Source organism: Mirounga angustirostris, unplaced genomic scaffold (assembly GCF_029215605.1).
Source record: "Mirounga angustirostris isolate CCGP_5_RB_7025 unplaced genomic scaffold, mMirAng1.0.hap1 SCAF_2, whole genome shotgun sequence".
Lineage (NCBI taxonomy): Eukaryota > Metazoa > Chordata > Mammalia > Carnivora > Phocidae > Mirounga > Mirounga angustirostris.
Genome location: NW_026991710.1, coordinates 164,034,798 through 164,055,654, shown reverse-complemented (window position 1 = coordinate 164,055,654; position 20,857 = coordinate 164,034,798). Strand labels below are relative to the sequence as shown.

The 20,857-nt window shown below is 35.8% G+C and overlaps 1 protein-coding gene across 4 annotated transcripts in view; it reads right to left on the bottom strand.

Annotated features, from left to right (window-relative positions):
• The window catches only part of KAT6A (lysine acetyltransferase 6A), a 115,171-nt gene that overhangs the window by 30,960 nt on the left and 63,354 nt on the right, over positions 1 to 20,857 (bottom strand). For 3 of the 4 annotated variants that reach the window (XM_045879902.2, XM_045879901.3, XM_045879905.2), the window contains exons 5-8: positions 20,740 to 20,821; positions 18,332 to 18,467; positions 16,689 to 17,005; positions 10,918 to 11,036 (exon numbers count right to left, since the gene is read on the bottom strand). In XM_045879902.2, the coding sequence (XP_045735858.2) occupies positions 10,918 to 11,036; positions 16,689 to 17,005; positions 18,332 to 18,467; positions 20,740 to 20,821 (654 nt within the window). The remainder of the gene's footprint in view (positions 1 to 10,917; positions 11,037 to 16,688; positions 17,006 to 18,331; positions 18,468 to 20,739; positions 20,822 to 20,857) is intronic. The other variant, XM_064585491.1, reaches the window with a different exon arrangement.

The window sequence follows — 20,857 nt, the reverse complement described above, 5'->3', positions numbered from 1 at the left end:
CATGTATTATACCAAGTGATAAATATACATATAAATTCCGGTAAGGGAATTCTGAATAAACATGGATGAACCTTAAAGAAATTATGCTAAGTAAAGTAAGCCAGACACAAAAGGGCAAATATTTTATGATTCCACTGAGGCCTACCTATAGGAGTTAAATTCAAAGACAAAAAGTAGAATAGTGATTGCCAGGGGCTAGGGGAAGGAGAAAAGGGAAATTATGGTATAATGGGTACAGAGTTTCAGTTTGGGAAGACAAAAAAATTCTGGAGATGGATGGTGGTGATGGCTGCACAACAGTGTATACACATACTTCATGCCACTAGACTGTATTCTTAAAAATAGTTAAGATGGTAAACTTTATGTTATTTTTATTTTACCACAGTAATTTTTTGTTAAGTTTTCAGGAAGCTGGATCTCAGAATTGTAGATGTGATTACAGACTACTTCCTGTCTCTTTCTTCCCCAATGCCTTTTTTGTTCCTCTACACTCAGATATTTCCCTTGTTTTACCATTATATACTGATAAAGTCTAGGATTTTATCTTCAGCCCTATTATCCTTTCTCTCCGTAAGACCTCTCTAATCCAATGACCCTACCAGTTTTTCACTCTCTGTATGCCGTCCTTATCCAGCTTAGATTCCAAGGTCTTTTACTGAACTTCATCTTTGCATATATCCTTATCTTCCCTGCTTTTCTCCCGATGCAACAATAAAATCCCAACTCTGGTTAAATTCACATCTCCACATAATCCAACATCTGAATATGGTTAGAGAAAAACACAGAATCACACTGACTGTTCTCAATTTATAATTCTTAACTAACCTCAAATGGGCCCTTTGATGCTTCTCTAACTCTATTCACTCTTCCATTTTCCTTAAAAATTACTTCATACTTTTTCCTATCTCCTCAAGCCTCCAACACCTCTTAGCGCATCTTCACTTTCAATCAATGCCTTTGCTTCCTACTACACTAGAAAACTAAGAAGCAGTCAAAAGAGAACTTCCACAGCTTTCCAAAGCCACATCTGCATTGTCTACCTTCTGTGCCCACAAAGCCCATCGTTCCTTAATACTACAGCTCAACTGTCTGTGCTCCCATATAAAGTAAGTGCCTCTACTTGCATACTGGACAATTTTCCCTTCCCTTTTTTGCATCACCAGGTTTCTCTCCACTAGATCATTTCTATTAGCATATAAACAACTGTTATTTCTTCCATATTTAAAAAAATGGGTATATTCTTTTGCCTTCACATCTTCAACCAACTATTCTCTTTCTCTGTTCCCCTTCATTGCAAACTACATCAAAAGAGTAGCCCCATATTACTTCTATAACCAATTTCTCTTCTTCCATTTCTTTTTGAACGAGTTCCAATCACCTTCCTCTTCCCTCATGGAAACTGCTTCTCAAGTTCACTCCCATGTTACTAAATCTGATGTTCAATTTTCAGTCTTCAATTTACTTGATGTATCCACAGAATTTTCCATTCCTTCTTTCTTGAAATAGTTTTTTCTCACTTTGTTTGTAAGGAACCAGTATCTCCAAGATTTTCCTCTTCCACTGGCCATTCCTTCTTTCTCCAATTTCTTTTTTTTTTTTAATTTTTTTTTTTAAGATTTTATTTATTTATTCATGAGAGACAGAGAGAGAGAGAGAGAAGCAGAGCCCGATGCAGGACTCGATCTCAGGACCCTGGGATCATGACCTGAGCCGAAGGCAGACGCTTAACCGTCTGAGCCACCCAGGCGCCCCTTTCTCCAATTTCTAAAAGTTGGAGTACCTCAGGACTCTGAGCTCAGAGCTCTGCCCTTTCCTTTGGTGACCTCATCTAGTCTCCTTCCTTTTAGTACCACCAACTTACTGACAAGTTCTACATTTAAATTTTTTGGCCCAGACCTACGCTTTGAACTCCAGACACACATATCCCACTGTCTACTTGATATCTTCTCTCCTGAATGCCTTATAGGAATCTTAAATTCAATGTGTTCAAAATCAAACTCCTGACCTTTTTTTCCTCAAACCTGCTCCTCCATAATTCCTTATGATCCCATAACCATCAGCATATCCTAATGGTCTTCAAAACATAATTCAAAACCTTCAAAACATAATCAGAATACCAATTCTACCTCTAACACTATGTTCCAAACCCCTGTATCTCCTACTTGGATAATTCTAATAGCCTCCTAAGTTTCCTTGTTTTTGTATTTCCGCCTCAATCTACATAGAAACCAGAGTAATCCTGTTCAAACTTAAGTTACTCTTCTACTCAAATCCTCCAAGGGTTGGTATCTCACTCAGAGTAAAAGCCATAGTCCTTATAATGACCTAGAAAACCCTATCATATCTGACCTCCCAATACCTTTCTGTCCTCTCATCACCTAATTTCTATTCTACCTCGTACTTACTCGGTTCCAGCCACACTGGCCTTCTTTGTGTTTCCTTGACCATGCCAAATACAAATCTCAATCAGGGCCTTTGCATTTCTGTTCCCCTGTCTGGAATGTTATTCCCCCTGATACTCACATGGTTCATTCTCTTACCTCCTTCAGGTTTCTGTTAAATGTCAGGCAGTCCCTAACCCAACAATTTAAAACTGCACAAATCCACCCTTTGCCTCTGAATTCTCTCTCCCTCCCTTGTTTTTTCTCCATAACACTACCACATGGTATACTATTTACTTTAACCTAGCCCCAACCCAACTGTAAGCTCCTAATGAGGATTAAAAAAAAAAATCTGTTTTGTTCACTGCTGTATCTCCAGCACCTGGCAGATGGTAACTTGTACTCAGTAATATTTATTGTTAAATGTTATCTATGATAACAACCTCAGTTACTACCTACGTAGTTTCATCTATCACTTGTGTGCTGATAACCCGGCATATCTCCTACCTAAAACCCTCCTGATCTGCATATCCATATATACAACAGTCTACAGAAGTCCCCCATTTTAGATTTCATATAAGCCCCCAATTTATGTAAGCAAGGTCTCTTCTTCTATCAAAAAAGCTCCTCTTTCCACATTTAGTATCACCCACTCAAAACAGAAGAACACTGGGAGATTTATCTGGTTCTGCCCTCTCCTTCAACCCCAACTCCCAACATCCCATCTTTCCCATTCTATCCTAAATCTTTCTCAAAATCTCTGCCTACTGGATCTCCTCTACCTTCATTTGGGTCCTAGTCACTTTTCATTCTGATTACTGTAATCACTGGATTGGTAGATGTCCTTGTTCATGTCTTATTCAATCCAATGCTCACTGTATCACCAAAGCTGAGTTTCTAAACATAAATACAATTATGTCACTCTTTTTAAAGTCTTCAATAGCTCCTCAAGAACTATTTAACTACTTGAAAGAACTCCTGTAACTAAAAAATAAAGTACAAACTCTTAACATGAACCATGGGACCTGTGTGATCTGGTCCATACTTACCATTTCAATCTCATCTCTCACTTCAACTCCAGCCAAACAAATTGCATGCAACTCCAAGGGTTCAATAAGCTTTCTCAAACCCAAACTGTTCTTTTTGAAATGCCTTCCTTCTCTTGCCCAATAGTAAAGTCTTACTCATTCCCTCAACAGCCTGCTCAAATATCACCTCTTCTATGAAGACTCCCCTAACATCCCTAGACAGATACCTTCCTGTTCATTCTCATTTCATCTTATGTATATCTCTATGGCAGCATGATACCATGAACTAGATTCATGGATCTGGAGTCGGACTGCATGGGTTCAAATATTGATTCTGATACTAACAACTATATGACTCTAGGTAAGACATCTTTATAAGGCTTCATTTCTTCATCTGTAAAACAGGAACAAGTAACAAGGTTGTACTAAATGAAAAAAACTTATATATAATGCTGTATGTAGTACCTGGCACACAGTAAAAGGGTATCTATTACTAACCACATAGCTTTGTTTATAAATGTCTCTTCAACTGGAGAACAGGGACACATTTTCTATTTATCTAAGAATTTCTAGCACCTAGCACCAACTAGCAGAAACTCACATTTATCTAGTGCTCATTATATGAATGATACACTAAGCACTTTGCAAATATCAACTCATTCAATCCTTTCAACAAATCTATTAAGTAAGATCACTCAGCAGAGGTAGGATTTGGACCTGTGCAGGCTGTTTCTAATACGTAGGCTCTTAACCACTATCTTAATAAATAATAAAATTGTGCTAAACTGTCAAAGGAATGAATTCAAAATACATTTAACTAGCCTTTAATATATGACTTGTAATTAATGGGCAAACGCCTAAGACACTAAAGCAAGCCTCCACTCCCCATCTCTAATTTCACCAGTACCAAAGAGAAATCATTCCAACAACAAAAAAGCAGTCACGGGTATACCTTTAAATCCTGGCATGCCAAGACTAATGTCCTCTTGCTAGCTTTTTTTTTTTTTTTTAAAGAGAGAGAGAAGGCCGACTGGTATGGAAAGGGAGAGAGCATCTTAAACAGGCTCCACACCCAGCTCAGAGCCTGATGTGGGGCTCAGTCTCACAACCCTGAGATCATGACCTGAGCTAAAATCAAGAGGCAGATGCTTAACCAACTGAGCCACCCAGGGGACCCCCCCCACAACTAGCCCTCCAAAATTCAGCCCTATACTAGTTATTCAATATATTTCTTACCATTGCCCAACAAAAATTCACTCTGTTTTATCTATCAAACTAAATACAAGCAGTTCTTGCTTTATATGGTGCTATGTTAACTCAAACTTATGAATATCTAAACTGAGATCAAATCTCAGTCACCACAGAAATGTATAAAGAATGGACACGATTCTACTCGGCACGTTTCCATTAACACAGTACCATGCAAAGCAAGGACTATCTGTACCATGACACCTTTATGAGCAACTACTGTGTTTTCTACATCATCTCCACAATGTGACTTGCATATATTAGGCCCTCAAGTATGTGCTGATCTGATGGACCAATAATCACAATGTCTCTCATATTTATAGTTGTCATTTATTCCTGAAAGCTCAACTTAATATTGTTTATCCTACCTGGTAAGCCCTCATTCTCTCCATTATACCTAAATCTGAATCATCCTTGAAGTCTGCTTCTTCTGTAATCATCTCCAATCATACCAACTCTTACTAATCTTAGTATACTCTGACCATATGGAACAATCTGTATCATTTAATATAGCAATGACTTACATTAATTCCTATTCTTATGTCACTATTTGCTGTTTATCTTCTATGTACCTTTCCCTACTTGGATTTAGTACATGCCTTATGATTTTGATGCCTCTATAACTTTTTTTTTTTATTTTAACAGCGTAATGCAGGATGCTATTGTGATTAAGGGCAGAAGATGTGAAGCCACATAGGCCTGAGTTCAAACTCCACTTCTGCCGTTACTAGTTATATAACTTCAGGAAAGTCACTCAACTAAAAGTCTTGGTTTCCTTATATGTAAAATGGTAAAAACAATCCTTACCTCACAGGATTAGGAGAGTTGCTGAATCTAATTTATTCCATTTCTAATAACTGTCTAATTCTTTATGCAAAGAAAACGATTATTTTAACAGCCCAGATTTCAAAAAATGCCCTGTTAACTTTCTACAGCCATACCAAAAAAAAAAAAAAAAAAAAGGCAATCAAATTCTTCAAAATTAGAAAGCATTAAAATTAGTACGGAAATATAATGTGCTATTTGGTGATATCTTATGTAAAAATCATTGTATATATTCCAAAAAGGCTATTATGTTCTAATGGGATGAGCTGAATACAAATGCTTCTTTCTGGTGATGGAACTTTAAAGAAAAATCATTTCCTCCAGGCCCATAAGGTTACTGTTGAAAAAAAAATTCCAAAACAAAAGCATATACTACTAATTTCTCATACTTTTTTCTTTTCAGAGGTGGCTCTTTTTTAGTGAATGTATTCATTGTATAGCTAATGAAGAAACATAGTACCAGATAAGTAATGATATTCTTACTTCTCCTGAAATTAAAAAAAAAAATCAAAACCAATTAATAGATGGTCCTTTTTTATAAACATTTCAATAATTCTTGATTCAATTAGATAATGCACCATACAAAACTTCATTACTCAATAAAATCACTATGAGCAAATGTTGGATTTGCTTTTCTGGGCGTATTTCTTACGATGGTAAGCTCTATGAGAATAAAAACTGTACCTTACTCATAGCCTCTAGACCGAGCACAGTTCCTAGAACCAAGATGGCATGCAATAAATGATAGGTTGTCGGTTGGATGAATTCAAAAATTAATTCCAGTATCACTTATCTTTTACTGGTGCAGCTGTGCGATCACCTAAGACCCTGTAAACTTCCTGCAATGTTTTTGAAACAAACTTTGAACGAGCTTCTACTAAGCCAGATCTAGTCTCTCAAAAATTACTTCATGTATTATCTTTGTAAATGTTTTCAAAACATCATATAATCTAAGCAATGGTAACTTTTTCCCAATTGGCTTCAATCCACTTTCTCTATTTCATGAAGTCAGAGAACCTGGGAGTCAACCCCGGTGTCCTCTTGCTCCTTCAAACAACACATCAAATCTATCACCAAGTTCTGCTGATTCCATCTCTAGAATATATTCTAAACCCATCCACTTCTCTCCCATTTCCACTGCCACCTCTCTAGTCTAAGCTACTGTCTTCTTTATCACTGAAAAAGCCTCTAAATAGCGTTTCTGTATTCCACTCTTGCCTAATTCTAATCCATTCTTCATATAGTGGCCAGAAAAAAAAATTTTAAATGCAAATCTGATCCTGCTATTTCCTTGCTAAAAATCACTCAATGGTTTCCTACTACAATTACAATAAAAACCCAAATCCTAACTAATGTCCTCAGCCTATCTCTCCAGCCTCATCTTGTGTGACTCTTTTATTCACTGTACTCAAGTTACACTGGTCTTCTTACAGTTCCTCAAATTTATGAAGTTCTTATATGCCTCAAAACATTTACACAGGCTGGAAAATTCTTCTCTCTAGCTCTTTGACTTGCTGACCTTCTACTCATCTTTTAGGTCTCTGTAAATTATTACTTCCCTAGAAGAGGAATCCCAACCTCCAGCAATCTAGATCAGGAAGCCCCTGTTATAATCTCTTGCTGCATTCTTATTTTCTTCCTATTACCTATCAGTTTGTAATTAAAGATTTATTTATATGACTGTTTATGTATACGACTGTTGTTTTATTGTCTCGCTCATGAAACTGAAAGCTTCATGAAAGTTGAGTTTATGTCCAAAAAAAAAAATGTAGAGTATGTCTTTTTGTTCACCCTACAGCTCTCATATCATGCCAGGCACATGAATACTAAATCAAAGAACCTCATGGAGAAATAACACCACCGTAAGAATTTTAGTTCACTGCCAATGAAAATAAGCACAAATCAGAATTCAAAAATCTAGCTCTTTATTTCCTTGGTGCCAGATACACACATGGACAATCACAAGTTTAATAAAATGCTGGAAGAAACACACAGTTAGCTAGATTACTGTTGATACAAATTTATAGTGTCTCCACTGGGCCTCAGCAAGGCTCAGCATCCCTTTTAACACTTTCTAGTCAATCTTTCTCCTCACACTGCTACTATTCCAACTCCTGCCAACCAGACATTTAGAAAAAAGGAAGAGAAATCCAGACAGAGGGAGGAGTAAGTACAAAGGCTCCAAGGCAGGAGGGTGCTTGGTTGTCTAAGAAAGAGGAGTCCTGTGGCTGGAGTCAAATGAACAAGGGCCAGAACAAGGGGAGTAGCCAAAGAAAAAGGCAGCCATGAGATGCTACTGGGTCTTAAAGATAAGGATAAAAACTTTGTTAAAAATTCTAGGCAAGTGCTTGCTTCAGCAGCACATATACTAAAAATTCTAAACAAGACTGAAAGACATTAAAGGTTTTCTGTGCAGAGGAGTGGTATGATCTAACTTAAGTTTGAAAATATTTACTCTGGCTCCTGTATAAAGAATACAGACTGGATATTGGGGTGAGGGACAAAAGTAGAAGCAAGAAGATTAGTCTAGGGATATTACAACAGCCTAATCAAGAGATAATGGTGGCTTAGAATAAGGTAGTAAAGGTAGAAATAGATAGAAGTAGTCCTATTCTGGATATATTTTGAAAGTGGAACCACTAGGATTTGCTGATGGATTAAATATGGAGTATGAAACAGAGAGAGAGAGAGAGAGAGAAAATCAAGATACCTCTTTGGACCTGAGCAAGTAAAAAGACAAAACTGCCATTTACTCCCACTTTCCACTAAAAGAAACCAAGGATTCTTAGAGAAATGGCTGAATCTACAGCTAGAACAGTAAGAGCCGAGAACATATCACTGTGGTCAAAAGTAATGATGATATATACAAATATCGAATCATTATGTTGTACAACACCTGAAACTAACAGAATGTTATATGTCAATTACACCTAATTTTAAAAAAGAGTTGAATAAACTGGACAGAGTTAAAAAAAAAAAAAAAAAGACAGGGAGACATGTCAAAAGGACACAGCAGCTGGCTTGAAGAGGCTCCCCTGCCCAAATCTGGAACAATGTAAGCATCAAAATAAATATCGATAGCAACAAATTATAATTCATAAAATAAGAATCTTTGAGTCTAAATGGAATGAATAGATAAACAGGAAGAAAAAAAGCCTCTTCCTTACAGTAGAATGCCAATTAATAAACTTCATAAAGAAATAATGGAATTAGAGAATCATCTGTTTAGCAACCAACAAAGTAATAGTTTCAGGCAAGAATCACCACTGGATGCTAAATCCAGTGGGTAAAAGTTTGGTGAGAAACAGGATATTTACATGGTTTCAAAGTGTATTGCCAGAAGATACTTAGAGAAGGAAAATAATTTACAGAGAAGAAATTCCACCTTAACGAAGTGTTCAGAGTTAACATCACTTGTAACAGGACACATAAATACTACATACCTCCATATCATGCACAGAGGACACATCACCTCTATAGTATTTCTGCCCAAAGTGGATCACCTGAATCTCATCTTGATGAAACATAAAACAAGCTCAAAGTGATGGACAGTCTATGAAATAAACGACCTATGCACTTCAGAAATGTCAAAATCATGGAAGATAAAGACTGAAGAATTGTTCTACATTAAAGGAAACTAAGGAGACATGACCATTAAATGAAACACATGATCCTAAACTGGGTAACAACCCAGGGCAAGTTGTTTTTTCCTTTTGCTATAAAAGAACATTAGTAGTACAACTGATAAAATTTGAATAAAATCTTCAGATGGGATAATATACTTTATCTGCGTTAAATTCCCGATTTGATGATCATACTATGATCATGTGCAAGAACATCCTTATTTTTAGGAAATATGCACAGATGAGTAGGAATAAAAGGACATTACCATTATGTCTGCAACTTAGAAAAAAAGTTCCTCAAAAAAGGAACAACCACCTCCTCCTTTGAATTTCCACTGAACTCCATGTAAATTTCTACTATAGCATCTGTAACAATTTGTTTTTCTTATTGGTAGGAAAAGAAATGTGCCTTCAGTGGTTAAACAACCTGCCCAAAATAGAAGTCAGTAAATGACAAACCACAAATTGAACCAAGATCTAGGTGACTCAAAGCCAATACTTTGTTAAATCATAAGACGGCAGAATGCTCAGCAAATGTTTGCTATTTATACTGTTTTTATTTTTCAAAAATACTGGCATAATGACCTACACAAACAATCTATTCACAAATGGGTTTCTTAATCCAAAGAGTGTCACCTATACAACAGGAATCCCCAGCATCAGCCTTATAAACTCTTACTTTCAAGACAAGAGAGAGAACTCAACTTGGCCAATAGTGAGTTGGTGGCAAAGAAAGAAAAGACACAGGATAAATTAACATAATCTAGAAGAGCCTTTATGATCTAGCCCTTGCGCTTTTCCAATCTCATCTCTTATCGTTATCTATACCTAATATTCTTTATCCTATGTGAAAATTTATTCCCACAATTAAGCATGTTTTCCCCCATTTTCAAGTCTTTGCGCTTCTTTTCCTTCTGATTATATGGGAACCCATTGCTTGTCATCCTGATAAACTCGTACATATTCTTTAAGACCAGCTCATATAGTATTTTCCCTAAATGAATCCTCCTCTGACCTCCCCAAGCACAGGTAGATGCTATCCTCCCAAAACATTATGTACCCTACAATTAAACCTTCCACATGAATGAAATTATTTATTTACAAGTCTCTCCTAGACTATACTTGAGAGAAGGAATCCTGTCATTCACTTGGGCATCTTTAGCATCTGAAGCATAAGTAGGTTCTCTGTCTATACATTTATATCTTGCTACATGTCCCAAAGGATTAAGGCAAAAGCATTTAATAAATATTTCTAGCAGTAATGAATATGAGTGTTTTATCACTTGAAAAAAGCTTGGTTTTTGTTTTTTGGTTGGTCAAATCCCAAACTCTTCTTCATTCATTGACAGAAAATAAATAAACCAAACTCATTTAATACTGGTAGTCAAGGGGTACCTGCGTGACTCAGTCAGTTAAGCGTCTGACTTCGGCTCAGTTCATGATCCCAGTCTCCTGGGACCAAGCCCCGCATCAGGCTCCCTGCTGGGCGGGGGAGTCTGCTTCTCCCTCTACCTCTGCCCCTCCCTCGGCTCGTGCTCACAGGCACGTGCGCTTTCTCTCTCTCTCAAAGAAAGAAATAAAATCTTTATTAAAAAAAAAATACTGGTAGCCAAAAGAAACTTGTTTATCTGCAAAACCAAAGCAGTCATAATGGATTTAAAAGGAATATGTTAACAAGCAGACTATGTATATACACAAACCACATCTATTAGCAGATCAGACCGATAAATAAATTGCTGTTACTGCTTTACCCAGGATCCTGTTTCTTGTCCATGACCAAATTATTTGTCCAATTTGAATATCCAACTTTACCTGCAGTGCTTGTTCTTGGATATCACGAAATAATTCCATATCTTTCTCAGTCATGATTTCCTGGCTCCCAAAAAGCCGTTCCTCACTTTCTTGTTTGCCATCCCAGCCATCCTGATTGTCTGCACATAAAAAAAGAGCTCATATGTTATTAATATTATCCTTAGTTTAATAATTTCAGTTTGAAGACCTTAATATTATTTTTACAAGAGAAGAGGATAGCAATAAACTGACACCTATAAAGATGGGTCAGTAAATAATAAGTAAATATTGTATCTGCTTATAATGAAAACCTGACCTGTCCTAAAACTTCTTAAAATTATTACATAACTAAATTTCAACTTCATTAGTATGTTATATTTTAGTATACTATAATATATACATGTATATAATATATACGTACATATATGTGAATATACAATACATGCAATTATATATTATAATATATACAAAAGTTTGATGAGCACCATGTGATGTATAGAAGTGCTGAAACACTATACTGTACACTTGACTAATACTACATAATATTATACTGTGTATGTTAACTAACTGTAATTTAAATAAAAATGTAAAAGAATAATAATATATACAAAAGCAGAACAGAAAAAAGGTCTAAGGAATATGAAACTTTGAAATAATATGAATAAAAAATTTTTAGTATGGATTTAATATATCAAAATTCAAATACTGCTGTTTTCATTCTTTGGTAGTATGGAAGAAGTTTATGTTACAGTAGGACATGATTTTCATCACATGGGACCAAAACACAGAAAATTTGTTCCTTTTATAAACCTTAATGATCCTGTGATCTTCATAAGGCCAGTAGTACATTCTTATCTCAGCAAGAAGATAACCTTCGAAATAACTACCATACTCCCCTCACATTCTGGGTGCCCTTTTAAATAAGCAAAACTCCACAAATCTGAGGATCACAGATGATAATCCTCTAGGTAAGTATGACAAATTATAATAATCATTCAGTAAATGATGTATCTTCCTCACATGGGCAAGGAAATTCATGAAAGGAGTATTGGGGGATTATGTAGATCATTATCTTCTACACTTGCAGATGACACCGCCGATAGACTAATTTCCTATTTGTGTAAGTAATGGCAGAAAAGACCAATTTGTGACAGTTCTTTTCAAATTAAATAGAATATAGGGCGTCTGTTATTCACTTAATGTAAGAAGAATAAGGACAAGGACTCACCACTGAAAATATTCCCAAACTGAAAAATATGTATCTGAAGATACTATGTGACTTTAATGCCCCCTAGTGCATTATACAGATGGATGCAGGCACAGATCATTCAGCAGCATTCTATCAGATGGTGCAGACTGTTCCTTAAACTCTACAATTCATAAACTTACAAAGCCAATTACAGCAAAAACACCAATGCAAAAAGTCAATACCGATTCTCCATATGCTTTATACATTTTCTCTAATAATTTCTATTTCTAAAACTTTCCAGGAGATCCTTTTTTTTTTTTTTTAATATTTTTATTTATTTATTTGACAGAGAGAGACACAGTGAGAGAGGGAATACAAACAGGGAGAGTGGGAGAGGGAGAAGCAGGCTTCCCGCGGAGCAGGAAGCCCGACGCGGGGCTCGATCCCAGGACCCTGGGATCATGACCTGAGCCGAAGGCAGACGCTTAACCGACTGAGCCACCCAGGCGCCCCATCCAGGAGATTCTTGTAATAATCCATCTCCAGTGAAACACTTAATTCAAAAATGCCTTTCACTAGGATCTGCTTTAGATTCCTTCCTCCTAGGTCCAACCTAAATGGCTTGCATATTTTCTTAGGTAAATGTACTCAGACTGGAACTACCGTGTACATGGCTGATAAAGACATGAAAAGTACTTAAGCACTTACAGAGTAATTAGTTGATTGCCATTCTGGTGAAAAGCCAATCAATACAGCATAAAAAGGGGGACCTGACAATGATGATTTCCTCTCCTGTGCTGGACCAATCAACCATTTATACAAGCAGGAATGAAGAAGCACTGAATATAATCACCAATGAGACATTCAGAGGAAGGAAATTAACGTTAAGAAATTCTCTTGCAGTATAAGAAATACTACATCTTTGGCCCTTGTGACCCAAAGGAGTCCATTCTCATTCTTCTACTTTCCTCAGACGCTTTTTTACTTACTTCACAGGGTTAAGTCTGTAAACTCACGGCACTAAATAGCAATGAGACTAGTTTAAACTTTAATTATCAAGACAGCTAATGACTTGAATTACCTGCTACACTATTAAGTCTTCTCTACAGATCTTTTCTACTTTGAAAACTAGGGAACTCAGCCTGATACACAAGTATGAAGTGAATAAAAAGAGGGGATGCTACAACTGATACCACAGAAATACAAAAATCATAGAAGGCTACTACGAACAATTATACCTCCAAAAACGTGACTATCTAGAAGAAATGGATAAATTCCTGGAAACATATAACCTACCAAGACTGAATCATGATGAAATAGAAAATCTGAACTGACCAATTACTGCTAAGGAGATTGAATCAATAATCAAAAACTTCCCAACAAACAAAAGCTTCACCGGTGAATTCCACCAAATATTCAAAAAACACTTAATACCATCCTTCTCAAACTCTTCCAAAAATAAAAGAGGGAACTCTTTCAAGCTCATTTTATGAGGCCAGCATTACCTAAGCCAGTCAAAGAAAGAAAATTACAGGTCAATATCCCCAATGAACATAGATGCAACATAGATCCTCAACAAAATATTAGCAAACTGATTTCAACAATACAAGAAAAGGGTCATCATACACCATGATCAAATAGGATTTATTCCAGAGATTTAAGGATGGTTTAATATCCACAAATCAGTCGATACACCACAACAACAAAATGAAAGATAAAAATCAGATGATCATTTCAAGATATGCAGAAAAAGCATTTGACAAAATTCAACATCCATTTATGATAAAAACTCTCAACAAAGCAGGTATAGAGAGAACGTACCTCAACATAATAAAGTCGTATATGACAAGCCCACAGCTAACCTACTCAATGGTGAAAAGCTGAGAGATTTTCCTCTCTTTAAGATCTCTCTAAGATCAGGAATAAGACAAGGCTACCTACTCTCACTACTTTTATTCAACATAGGATTGAAAGTCCTAGCTAGAGCAATTAGGCAAGGAAAAAAATAAAAGGTATCCAAGTTGGAAAAGATTTGCAGATGACATAACAGAGAAAACCCTAAAGACTCCATCAAAAAACTCTTAGAACTAATAAATGAATTCAGTAAACTTGAAGGATACAAAATCAATACACAAAAATCTGAATTGTTTCTATACACTAACAATGAACTACCAGAAAAAGAAATTAAGAAAACAATCCCATTTACAATTGCACCAAAAAGAGTAAAATATCTAGTATCTAGGAATAAATTTAATCTAGCAGGTGAAAGACCTGTACATTGAAGACAAAACACTGTGTGTGTGTGTTGTGTGTACACACACATATATATGACATTAATGAAAGAAATTAAAGACACAAATAAATGGACAGATATTCCATGCTCATGGATTGGAAGAATACTGTTAAAATGTCCATAGTACCTAAAGCCATCTATAGACTCAAAGCAATCCCCATCAAATTTCTAATAGCATTTTTCACAGAAATGGAAAAAAAAATCCTAAAATTTGTACACAACCACAAAAGAATCCAAATAGCCAAAGCAATCTTGAGAAAAAAGGACAAAGCACTAGAGCTCCCTGATTTTAAACTATATTACAAACCTACAGTTATTAAAACAGTATGGTGTTGGCATAAAAACAGACACAGAGATTAATGCAACAGAAAAGAGCACCTATAAATAAACCCGTATATATATGGTCAGTGAATTACAACAAAAGAGCCAAGAATATACAATGGGGGAAAAGACTGCCTTTTCAATAAATAGTGTTGGGAAAACCGGACAGCCACATGTGAAAGAATGAAACTACACAACTCTCTTACACCACACACAAAAAGTAACTCAAAATAGATTAAAGACTCGAATTTAAGACCTGAAACTGTAAAACTCCTGGAAGAAAACATAGGCGATAATCTCCTTAACATAGTTTTTGACAATCATTTTTTAAATCTCATACCGAAAACCAAAAGCAAAACAAAACAAGCTGGACTACATCAAATTAAAAAGCTTCTGCACAGCAAAGGAAACCATCAACAAACTAAAAAGGCAACCTACTGAATGTAAAAAGATATTCGAAAATCATATATCCAATAAGGGGTCAACATCCAAAATATACAAAGAACTCATTCAACTCAATAGCATAAAACAAACAACCCACAGGGCACCTGAGTGGCTCAATCGGTTAAGCCTCTGACTCTTAATTTCGGCTCAGATCAAGATCTCAGGGTCGTGAGATCGAGCCCTGTGTTGGGCTCTGTACTGAGCATGGAGCCTGCTTAAGATTCTCTCTCCCTCTGCCTCCCCCCTCTTCCATGCTCTCTCTCTCTCAAAAAACAAACAAAAAACCCCACAAAAACAATCCACTTAAAAATGGGCAGAAGATCTGAACAGACATTTTCCCAACAAACACGTAAAAATGGGCCACAGGTACATGAAAAGATGCTCTACATCATTAATGAACAGTGAAATGGAAATCAAAAACACAAGGAGATACCACCTCACACCTGTCAGGATGGCTATTATCAAAAAGACTAGAAATTATAAATGTTGGTGAGAATGTGGAGAAAAGGGAACCTCTGTGCACTGCTGGTGAGAATGTATATTGGTGCAGCCACTATGGAAAACAGTACAGAGGTTCCTCAAAATATTAAAAAGAACTGCCATACAATCCAGCAATTCCCCTTCTGGGTATGTAATCCAAAGAAAACAAAAACATTCATTTGAAAAGATATATACACCCCCGTGTTCGCTGTAGAATTATCTACAGTAGACAAGATATGTAAATAACCTAATGCATCAATGGATTAAGGAAACTGTGGTGTTTGTGTATAACATTATTCAGCATAAATAAATAACATACATACATATATACATACATACATACCAAACTCACAGATAAAGAGAACAGATTGGTTGTTTGCCAGAAGAAAGGTGGGAGGTAGAGGGTAAGAGAAATGAGTGAATTATTTTTTTGTTTTTTAGTTTCAATAAACAGAATTTTAAATAAATAAATGAAAATTAGGAAAGTTAGCCTAATACATAAGTAAATGGTCTGAAGTTGTAGTTCTCTCCCTTTCTCTCTTTTAAAGTATAATTCATGAAATATTACAACTATATTTGCCAAGATTTGAAGTAGAAATATCAGTGACCTTATCATACTCGCATGTATTTTGGTCTTTTCTCTATGCTTAGATCAACAGCATTTTATCCACCCATACTCTTTCCAATTTCCTTCTGGAAATAATCATCATGATGCTCATCACATGATTTGTTTTGTAATTTATGAAATGTAAAGATATCCTTGATTTAAGGTCAATACCTTAAATTTCTATAAGATTCTTTGTGGTTCTACAAAAAAAAAAAAAAAAAAAAAAAAGCACCATCTTTTGCCTAAGAGTTCCTATTTGCCCACTCTTAAAATTTCATCTCCAGCCTCTCAATCCCTGCCACAGTCACCACCTTACTTTAATCTAAATATGTACCTTTAATATGTTCTTCTAGTCCATAACCATAGATAATAATCAACTGTAAATCTATTCTAGATAACTAGTGTTATTCCAAATAATACACTTTGGGAATACATTTTGCTTCTAAGTAAACTTTTACCTGTGGGCCAATCTGAAGTGCTCGATTTTCTGTTGCCCTTTTTCCTGATTCTATATTGCTCAGAGTAGTCTACCACTTCCCCTCGAGGTTTCCGCCCATCGGGGGAAGGGGTGAAGAATTTGGTAAGGCCATCAATGAGCCCTTTGGTTTTCTTGTTGAATTTCAAGGGGACACTGCTATCTCTGCAGAAGTCCAAGCCATCTATTCGCTCTAAATATCCTTCTTCTGATGACGATGCTGATTGGCTGGAAAGGGTGATTTTACGTTTCCGGCCCCTTCCCGGACCAGTTCGAACTTTGCTGAAGGGACCTTTTGATCTAAAAAAATCAAACAGGTAAAAGGGTAACTATTAAAAAAGAAATCCTTGTAAGGTTTCTATTTAATATATAACATGTAATTAGTAAATAACCTCTAGTTTTATTTAAAAAACTGTATTGTTAAGACTATTCCATAAACCATAAATATTATAGGAATGAGAAGTAATATTGTTATTAGAAATAATATTTTTGGAGAGTCTAGTATTTTATAGCAAAAAGAATCTTAAGGTTGGGAGTCAGAAGGAATGTTTAAGTCATAATTCTGCCACTTTCTAGCTACACGTCTTAGAGAAATCACATTCTGTCTAAACACCATTGTCTTCATCTATAAAATGAGAGTTGGACCAGAGAACAATTAAGACCCTTCCAGGTATAGAGTCCTATGATCTCTGTATCAACTCAGAGTTACACTTTTACCTCTAAACACAAAGTCAGGAATCAAAAGATCATCTTATAGGAAAATTAAAGCCTGATTTAAGATTTAGAATATGAACTACAATACTGGTGCTGTATATTTCAAGCTGCTAATGCCCATTCCTTTCAGTTATTATCTTCAAGACAGTCTAAAGTGTAGGAAAGGTGGGTAAAATTTTTAAGAATACAGGTTTACAGGCTTAAAGATATCTTACATATCATCAAAAGGGAATTACTATAGACACTCACACACACACACAAAAAAGAATTAGCTACTGAATCTTGCCCCACGTCCTCCAGATATAGCCCAGTTTCCTAGTCCACAAGGGATAATTATATCCCTGATTTCTGCTAACAGATGAAAAACACATTATTTTATTTTACATCAGGACATAGAAATGGGACTTGGCTATGACCTCAACAGCAAAAGTTATCCAGTGATTATTTGTACATATAATATAAATAAACTACTGAGACCACATTAGGAGAGGAATCTGGGAAATGCTATAATATAATTTTTTCTTTGTTTACATACGAGCAATATAAGGCAGTGTTTAAGAGTTAGACTTTGGTGCCAAACTACTTGTGGGTTTCAATCCCAGTTCAACACTTACTATAGACTGTGCAAGTTAATCTACTGTGTTGTAGTTTCCACCTTTGAAAAATAAGAGTAACAAAAATACTACTTCATGTGGTTGTTGAGAAAATTAAATGATCAACGCATCGTAAGGCACTTAGGACTTTATTCTAACTTGGCACTTTATTAAGAGTTCAGTAAGTATAGCCATTATTATTACATAAAAGTGCCAATTGTAACAACTGGAATTTTTTTCACAAGGCAAACAAGTGACTCCTACACCAAGAGAAGACCCTATCCTTTTCTCCCCTCACCTTGCCACAAGTACAACTTACACCGTGTTTTGTTTCTTTAACCTGTTTTTCGGACGTCCAATTGGGTTAGCATAGCGCCGTTTTATCTGTGCTGCCTTCTTCTGTAGAAGTTTCCGTCCTTTTTTCCTAGGTCGACATATTTGACATATCCACATGCCTATAAAAAATACAATTCCACATAAAGCACAAAAGGCAGAGATACATGGAAAGAGTTCAGATACTCTAGTAGGAGTTCTTAACCTTTCTTAGGTCAAGGACTCCCATTTAAAAATCTGATGGAAGCCCCTTAGAAAAATAAACATGAAAACGTATACACACAAAATTCTACAAACAACTGGAAAAGACTCACAAATATCCTAAAGCCCACATATGGCTGAAGTCCACTGATCCTCGTTAAAAAGCCCTGCTCTACCCCCTGGCACCCAGATTATTAGTTTCCAATTACCATTCTATAAGAAAAGAAGCCAGGTTTCCATAGAGTAATAACTGATTCCAGGACTGGAGCAAGGAAAATACTTGATAACCTGGAGCATCTTACAGTGCCAGAAAATGGAGAAGTGCTCAAAAGATGAGGAAGGCATGTCAAAAGGACCTAGAAGCCAACTTGAAAGACCTCCCAATAGCCAAATCTGGGTAATTCTGAGCAAAGAAAGGGATAATCACATCAATGGATTATAACCTATTGAATAAAATATCCATGAGTCCATTAATAATATAATAATTGAATAAATAGGAAAAGGGATAGCTCTTCCTTGTAGCAGAATTCCAATTAATAAATGTAGAAGGGATGATGGAAGCAAAAAAACCATCATCATGTAAACACCAAACTAAAATTAGGGCAAACAAGAATCACTGATGGATGCTAAAGTTAGTACAGGAGGAAAAAGAGTAACTTTAAGGTCAGGTTTCTACTGTAATCAAGTGACCAGTTAACATTACCAGTAATAAGACATATTCGTATTATACACCCACACTACAATGCACTAAGAAGGATACAGTATCACTTCTGTGTTGTTCTTATCAAACTTCATAATCTTAATTTAATCATGATAAAGAAAGAGACAAGCCTAAATTTAAGGACTTTCTACAAAATAGCTGGCCAGTTTCTTCAAAAGCGTCAAGGTCAGGAAAGACAAAGAATTAACACAGACTGGAAGAGACTAAGGAAATATGACAATTAAATGCATTGTGAAATCCAGGACCGGATTCTGGACCACAAATTCAAATACAGTCTACAGATTAGTTAATTGTATCATATCAATGTCAGTTTCCTGGTTTCAGTAATTGTACGACGGTTTTATAAGATGTTAACATTAGAAGCTGGTGGTGGCTGAAATAAGAAGTCTCTGTACTATTTTTGCCACTTCTCTGTAAGTTGCAATTACTTCAAAATAAAATGATTCCTGCTTTAAGCTGCAATGAAACTTTTGTAGGCACTATACACAGGAATGAAGTCCTAAGAAAATCTTTCTTATCTTGAAGGATTCTCAGAAGGCCTTCTGCCCAGACTTCAAATAAATGGAAGAGGTAGGAAAGGGGTATTTATTCTTCCAATACATATAAATCTTAGACTTTTCAAAAGGTAACAACCAACAGAATGATGTAAGAGGGACTCAAGTAGGATCCTAAGTGGAATAACTTGACTATACCTAAGGTTCAGTCCTTGCCATCCACAGGAAAATTTTTCCCAAGAAGAAATTATCAAATATCCTATAAGCATTTTACTTAAGAAACCTATTAAGTCACAAAATCAGAGTTAAAAATGGAATTTGTGATAAGGAAAAAGCAGGAGAGACTAACTGGACTTTTTTTTTTTTAAGAAACTATAAGCATATAATAAGATGGATGCTCAACCACCAGGCAGTTATCTTCCAACCAAATACCTTTCAAGGAACAGGAGTCAAAAGAATAGAATAACATTAAGCTGTACTCTTATGAGTTAGGGCACAAAAATTACTCATTTGCAAATCATTTTATTAAAACATTTTTTTAAGTTTTGAATAAACCAGAGATGCTCTAGGCCTTTCAAAAGTGATGAACAGTGAAATAATCAATACTGATATAATCAACATGATCTAATACAATTTCATTTCTTCCTTTACAGAAAGAGATATTTCAAAATATTACACAAGGCAAGTATTTTGTCCTCTAGCTACAGGACTGGCAAATATTCATTCATAAATGAACTACTTCGCTCTCCACGGATACTTAAACATCAAAAATAGAGGAAAATAATAAATCCATACACATAAGAACGTTAGGATGCCTCAATAGACTATCCCCACCTTTAAGGAGACAGCTCTCTTCCTACTTATACAATTCCAAATAGAAAGATGCAAATTATTCTTTCATTTAACAAAGTAGATAAAAGGTGCTTTCACTAACATGCCCTTTATACTGCCAATCTGATTTCAGAATGTATTTCTCACCTTTTGGCATCCGGGTGAGTGGCGGATCACAACACTCCATGTGAAAACCTCGGTCACAGGAATCACAAAAGAGCATGTTATCCTAAAAAAGAAAAGGACAGTTTTGCTTAACCTTATG